We start from the raw sequence: 7,407 nt of genomic DNA, 5'->3' as shown, positions 1-7,407 counted from the left end.
TGGGCTTCTCTAGCTCGGAAGGAGAAGATGCATGGAATAATTGAGAGTACAGGGAACCCAGGGAGATGTAGTGGTTCTTAAGGGTTCTGGGCCTCAGACTACACACAAACTCCACAGGGAATCTTAGTTGTTCGTTCACCCCCGTTCCTCGCCAAAAACCAGAGCCCAGTCCCTTAATTTTATAGAAAAGATCCAGCGTCCAAGGGTGGTAAATGACTTACGCAAAATTATCCAGCTCCTTTACAGAGGGTTTTGACTAGGGATGGATAAGCTCTGCCCTCCAAGTCAGACTCCAAGAAACAAAACACTTGATTCCGTGCACGCGACTCCATCCTGGACAAAACTCTTCGTTAGCTGGGAAATGCTACTTTTCCCGTCCTTTCTGGCTAACCTGCCTATCATTTGCATAGTTCCTTATTCAAAGCAGGAAAACTATTGAGAAAAGCCATTTGTTGAGGACTCCCGGCCAAGAGGCCAGGCGCTGGTTTACGCTTCGTCTCAGAGCCAGCAGGGGGGGCGCCAGGCAAGGTTTGTGAGCCGCGCCTCCCCCGCGCCCCTCCCCCTGCCTCCCCCCCTTCCCCGTAGCCAACGCTTCAACTAAAAGTGGCCATTGACCTTTCAAGCTTTGGAGTAGTGATGCAATCGAATAGTATTTCAAAGAAAAATGGTTATCGAAATTTTGGATCCGGTTTTCCCGTGAGTATTAATGGTTTTTAAAAAGTAGGTCACATTTAAAGTAGGTCAAATTTCGGGGGCCGGACGTGCAAGCCAGGAGCAGAGTTTCAACTAAGGCCAGGTGGCCTCCAAGTGGGTGGGAGGGGGTGAGGGTCCCCAGGAAGGAAAGAAGAGGCGAGATCTTTCCGCATTCCCGGTCCCGACTCTGCGGGAAATCGCAGAGCCGCGCGCTCCTCCGACTGCGGACACGGAGGCCAGCCGTCCAGGACCGCAAGGGCGCGCGGGTCCGAGAGCCCCCTTCGCGACCAGCGCAGGTGAGCCGGCAGGGCCGCTGGGCGGCCGGAAGGAGACGGTGGAGCGGCGAGAAGTAAGGAAGGAGGAGCCGGGCAAGGCCCGTGCGAGAGACGGCGAGGAAAACCGCCAGGGGGAGGAGACTGAGAGCGGCCCGCGCTGCTTAAGGAGGCGCCGCTCTCCGCCTGCTGTCAGCCTTCTAGGACCTGGGCCCAGAGGACCATCATGGCCCGCTCCCTTCGGCTCCCGGGCATGGGCGCCGAGGGCTGGAGAGGGAGCTCTCGCACCCCACCCAGTAATGTATCTTAGGGGTCATGTCCGAGGACCTCCAGTCTCTCCTGCATCCCCTTCACAAAATGTGCACCATGGAGGGTCGCGTCGAAAAGGCGCGGAGGGGATGAGAAAAACAACTTCCTGCCGCGGGTCGAGGGGCAAGGATGTCTGCAGTCCTCTCGACCCCGACGCGCATCTTGCACAGATTGGGGGGAGGCTCCGAACCAGGACGCCAGCGGCTAGGGGCTTCGCTTCTCCGAGCCTCTGGAGGGGGTGGGGTCAGAGGAGGGCGTATTCCCAGGCTTCTACCCTGCCCAGGTCCGCACCCGAGCGCTCGGAGCCCCGCTCCCATGAAGCCTGCGCAATAGCGCCAGAGCCTCTTTAAAGCAGTAGCGGGGGCCGTGATCACGTGAGGTGGATTCCTGGAAAGTTCCTGGAAAGCGGCCTCCGCAGCCGCCGGGCGGGGCGCGCGGGGAGCGCGGACCCGGGAGGGAGGGGGGGAGGCGAGGGAGGCGCGTCGGTCTGGGAAGTAGCGCGCACACACTGCTCTGGGGACAGACGTTTAACTCTTGTCTAGTCTCGCCGCCGCCACGGCGGCTCGCGGGCCTTGGGCTTCGCTGGAAGCATGAGCCTTCTTGCCCGCCGCCACTGGCGCTGCGCGAGCCGCGGACAGTGCGTGCCGGGGCCCCGGGCGCACAGCCTAGGATCCCTCTCTCCGGCAGCTGGGGCGCCGAAGGAGCTTGGGCCGGGGCAGGCAGCAGGTATCGGTCTGGGGCGCACGAAGGCTCCGCCCCTAGGAGGGTTGGGGAGGGCATCGGGGCGCGGCTGCAAGCGCCCGGCAGCCTTGGCTTCCGCAGTTGGGAGCAGCTAGGGGGAGAGTCCTAGCTGCGGCTTTGCCCGGAGGCTGGGAGCTACTGCCTGCTTTCTCCGGTTCTTTCCTGGCGTCTGGAAGTCTCCAGAGGTTCCCCCCCCAACCTCCCGTAAACTGCCATCCAAATTAATAATCCTAATAACCTGATCTCCTGCTCCTCCCCACCCTCTCGCTCCCTCCCCGACTCCTTCCTCCCTCCCTCCTTTCCATCTCCTGGGTTGCGCCGGGGGGAAACCCAGCAGCTGCCCCGGGTCGGGGGTGTCCGAGCCTGGAGGGGGTGTTGGACCCTGGAGGGTCGAGGCGATGGTCCCCAGGGCTTATGTTTGCCCTCTGCGCCGAGAACTCCGGCCGCCCCCGCCGCCGAGCGCATGGCTCGTTACATCCCTAGGCATCTCGTTCCCAAATTAAAAGTCTACAGGGGAAACTCGGGCAGATACCCCTCCTCCCGGGCCCCTCCCGGCTCCCCCGCCCCAGGCCGGCTGGGGAGGCAGCCTGGTGCGGAGGCGGCGGCGGCGGCTGCCGAGGCGGAGGTAAGGGCTTGGCGTTTGTTGTCTAGCACGTCCTTCAGCGCTGGCTGCCGCCTGCTCTGCCGCGGCTCAGGTCGCGGCTCTGAGCCCCCGAGAGGGCTGCGCGCTCGGGCGGATTCCTCGACAGCGCCCGCGGCGGCAACGCAGCAGCAGCCGCATGGCCTTTGGAGCTGCAGCCACGGCGCCCCCCACCCCGACCCTAAGTGGGCGCCGGGAAGCTGGGGGAGGGGAGCGAGGCAGCCTCGGCCGCCGAGTCGCGGCGGCTCCCGCACCTCCGTGTCCCGGGCTGCCGGCTCTGCTCCAGGAGCCCCGCGGCGTCGTAGGGCGGGGAACTAGATTTGTGCTCGGCGCTTCCCCTTGGGGCTCCCCGCGGTGCAGAGTGTGAGATGGGAGCGCCAATTTGGGAACCTCTCCGGTTCTTTTAAATGTTTTCTACTTGTCCTTGACTAGGGCCTTGGCCTATTTACCACCGTAGCCGCAGGTGATTCTTTGCTCTTATAAATCTGCTAGTCTGCGAATTCAGCGAGCAGCCCTAGGCGGGAAAACACCCGGTCCCCACCCTCATCCTGTCCTCCCCCCCACCCCCCCAACTCTTGCGTCTCGAATCTTTGCTCTCTCTTTATCCTTTTTCTAGAACGGGCCAGGACAGTAACTGGTTGGGGTTAAATGGTGCAGGAGCACAGGCGCGGAGGAGTCCCCGGGATTTTCCACGTCCCTCCACCTACGCCCCAGCCGCAGGGGTCCGGTTCCGACTGACCCAACCCTCCACTTTCTCTTTGCAGGCAAACTGTGGGTGACCGCGCCTGCTGGGGACTTCACCATCCGTGCACTGGGACCCGGGGAAGAAGAACCAGAAGCTCCCCATCCCCTCCACCATTGCGGGGACTCCTCAGGGATTCGTTTTGGGGTTCTCACTGACTTCTAAGGACGCGTTGCCCCTCTCCGACCCCAGCTCAGGCGGCCACCTGTCTTTGCCACGGTGACCCTTCTCTCATGACCCTGCGGTGCCTCGAGCCCTCCGGGAATGGCGCGGAAGGGACGCAGAGCCAGTGGGGGACCTCGGGGTCGGCGGAGGAGCCGTCCCCAGAGGCGGCGCGACTGGCGAAAGCCCTGCGGGAGCTTAGTCACACAGGTAGGGATCGGATCGGCCGCGACGCGTGCGGGAAGGGGGTGCCTCCGCAAAGACACAGCGGATGGGGCTGTGCTGGCGAGGCTGGGAAGTGGGGCCGACTGGAGAAGCAGTAGATTGCCGTCCCCGCCCCTGGGCAGGGGCTCACGGGGAGGATGCCCACACGGCACTGAGTCCTTAGGAATGCGAAAAAAAAAGCGTGTTTCTCCAGGGACTCGAGAGGGCAAAGCGCGAGAAGGGCTCTTTGGAAATCGCCTCTTAGGGGCTAGAACCTCGGCTGTTTTTCCGCGGCTCTTTGGGGGGTCGGCACTAGGGCTCGGACCCTAGCCGGAGAAAGTGCCCGGCGCCTTTCCTGTGCACCGGGTGCGCGGGCGGCGAGTGGGCGCTGCGCTGCCCGAAGCTTCAGCTGCATCCGGCTCCCGGGCCCGGCAGCCGCTGCAGCCTGGAATCTTGGCCGCCAAGTTCAGGGACCGACAGATTGCCGCGCAGGCGGCTGCGGCAGAGCCGGAAAGGAGGAGGGTTGCGAAGCCTTCGACCAGAGTGGGCTTGCTTGTTTTAAGTGTAGTGGCTTTGAGCGGCTCCCTGTTGTCTCTCGGCATCTGAAAGAAGAAAAGATTGGAAAAAAAAAAAATCTGGCAAGCTAGCTCACTTTAAAATCTGGATCCTCAAAGCTTACGTTTGGGGCACAGTTGCAGTTTTGCTCTCGGGAGGAGAGGGAAAGTTTCCTTCACTTGAGGTTCCGGTCTTTCCGCGCAGGCCACGGGCTTTCCCTTCGCGGGAGGAACCAGCAAATTGCAGGTTTCCGAGCCTTTTTTTTTTTTTTTTTTTTTTGGGCGGCGGGGGTGGGGGGTGGAGGGGACGCGTGTTGGTCAGACTTTTAAAGTGCAGGCTGTCGCTAAGTCCATTTTAAGAACCTGATGGGCCCCGGGAGCTGAGCAGGCAGATCGAATCGAGAATGTTGGGGAGACCGACGGTTGTGATTGGGTTTGGATTAGGGCAAAGTCCAGGAGAGTTTATGCAAGACTGGAAACTTGAAGAAGTAATTATCAATTGTGCTTTCTCTCAATTTCTCAATGGCCGATAAGGTAGTTGTGGTCAAAGCAGCAAACAGAAGCTATGATACTTGAACTGCCCTTTGAAAACAAGTAAATAGAAGCACTTCCCAGACCTTTGGAAAGGGAGATGGACGCAGCCATTAACAGGTTTGGGGAGGGTGAGGATGGCCACGGACATCCAAAAAGTTGGTTTTTATTCTGTCAGAATTACTGGAGCTGGAAGGGCATGGCTTTAATTTCTAACATCTGACATTTAATTTACTTTAAATCTTGACTTGATTTCACTTGGTGGAGAAGCATCATGCCTGGTCAGCCAGTGTGTCATTTTGCAAACACTCTTTGTTGTTGTCGTTGTTGTTAGGAGGAAATCTTAGAGTTCGAAGAACAGTTACAGAAAGGTACTTTTTGAAAAAGAAAAGTGTCTCGCAGTTGGTTCCGCAAGCAAAATGGACCTACGTTTGCATTCAGTTTCTACAGAAAGTATTGATGGTAGCCTCTGGTAACCTTTCACTCACGCATTTCTTTCCAGAAGAATTGTTTCCAAGTACTTGCCCTCTTTTAGAAATTCTCTATATTAACTGTTTTACCTTCTTTTCTTTTTCTTTTCGAACAAAACCCCCAGGTTGGTACTGGGGAAGTATGACTGTTAATGAAGCCAAAGAGAAATTAAAAGAGGCACCCGAAGGAACTTTCTTGATTAGAGATAGTTCGCACTCAGACTACCTACTAACAATATCTGTTAAAACATCAGCTGGACCAACTAATCTGCGCATCGAATACCAAGACGGGAAATTCAGATTGGACTCTATCATATGTGTCAAGTCCAAGCTTAAGCAATTTGACAGTGTGGTTCATCTGATCGACTACTATGTTCAGATGTGCAAGGATAAGCGGACGGGCCCAGAAGCCCCCCGGAACGGCACCGTTCACCTCTATCTGACCAAACCGCTCTACACATCAGCACCACCCCTGCAGCATCTCTGTAGACTCACCATTAACAAATGTACCGGTACTATCTGGGGACTGCCTTTACCAACAAGACTAAAAGATTACTTGGAAGAATATAAATTCCAGGTGTAAGTGTTTCTCGTTTGCTAAACACGCCTCCTGTAGCGTCTCTCGGAATGCAGCTCTGTGAGAGAGGACCCAGACCCCAGACGGGAGTGCCGGCCCTGGAGGACCCCGCGGAACGCTAAGAACCGCTGAAGGCCATCTCACTTAAACGCGTGGCAAGGTAGCTAGGTCTTTAAAGCTCCCCCAGATCTTTTCCCCTGAGGGGTACTTCCCTCCGTAAGACTGACCGAGACCATTTGATCCATTTCAGTTAAAGAGCAAATGTCCCAAGGAAAGGCTGAAGGAACATTTGATCAGGACTCTGCCTTTCTGAGGTTGCTTTCTGTTAAGTGGCAGGTCCCAGCGCCGGGGGTAGAGAAGGCGCTCCCTCCCCTTGGGCCGCCGAAGTGGAGGGAACCAAACTGACACAGGCTTCAGCGCAGTTTTGATTGCCTGGTGATCAGTCTCTTTTAGGAGATGGGGTACTTGGCATTCTGGTGTACCTAGGAGATGTGTTAAACAGACGTGCTTGTGAGTATTTATCCTTCATTTTATGCAATTAACCAAATCCACCAAAAAAAAGTGACCATGAAATCCTGTCTTTGTCTTTTTACTACATGTATGAACTCTCTCCTGTGAATGAGTACTGTAGTAATCCATTTCAAGGGAGCCTTATTTCAGAAATATTTCACACTGGTGCACACGGAAAAGACTTCTTCTTTTCCTTTAAGGCTAAAGACAAGAATGTCCTGCTATACAGGTGCAACTCAATCCCTGTTCATAAAACCCTGTAGATAGAGACATTTTACCCTTGGAAGGAGCTGTGTCCCACAACGTGGTTGCCATTGATTCTTTGCAAATGGCTTTAGAAATTTCCAAGGGGTCTAACCGTGGACATTCACAGGTGTCTCCCTTCTACCATGTAGAACCCTTTGGCTTAATTTTCTTCCAGATATGGGGGGATACCTGCCTGTTTTTCAAAGTGTTTATTTACTGCTGTTACTATTTGATTAGAATGTATTAAATAAAAAAAAACCGGACTTTTACAAGTTGCACTTATTGCTTTGAGTCGTAGAGGACACACACTTTCACGTACTAGAGGGTTGCGTTGCGGTAAAAACTGACTTCACGTGAAAGAAGCCACGTGTATTCAGCCAGAGGCAGAACGTTACTTGCCACTCTGCAAGGTGACTCGTCAGGCTTGCCCTTTGCATTTTGGAAAGCACGGTTTAGAAACTCTTAAGACTTGCCAAGCGGCCTGGTCTTCTACAAGTTGTGGAGGCGTGACAGTCCTGCCCTTTGTGTTCCCAAAAACCTAGTTTAGATGCTACAAACATTGTGACCTAGACGTTGACAGGTTGAAGAAGCACAAAACCAAATAGAAAATCAAAGTTTTATGGCTTTTTTTTTTTTTTTTTTTTTGCCACACCATCTCGTGACTGTTGGAAATGCATCAGCTTTTCTGGAATCCAGACATTATTCCTGTTCTGCCTTTTTAAAAAACATCCTCCATGGCCGCATACGATGGTGTAT

The 7,407-nt window shown here is 55.5% G+C and overlaps 1 protein-coding gene across 8 annotated transcripts; it reads left to right on the top strand.

Annotated features, from left to right (window-relative positions):
• On the top strand, window positions 577-6,920 carry SOCS2 (suppressor of cytokine signaling 2). 8 transcript variants are annotated; one of them, XM_013998081.2, is made up of 3 exons: window positions 577-696; window positions 3,420-3,769; window positions 5,444-6,920. In XM_013998081.2, the coding sequence occupies exons 2-3, from the start codon at window positions 3,631-3,633 to the stop codon at window positions 5,899-5,901; spliced, it is 597 nt and encodes a 198-aa protein (XP_013853535.1). In that variant the 5' UTR covers window positions 577-696; window positions 3,420-3,630; the 3' UTR covers window positions 5,902-6,920.

Source organism: Sus scrofa, chromosome 5 (genome assembly GCF_000003025.6).
Source record: "Sus scrofa isolate TJ Tabasco breed Duroc chromosome 5, Sscrofa11.1, whole genome shotgun sequence".
Lineage (NCBI taxonomy): Eukaryota > Metazoa > Chordata > Mammalia > Artiodactyla > Suidae > Sus > Sus scrofa.
This window is presented reverse-complemented; position numbering and strand designations above follow the sequence as displayed.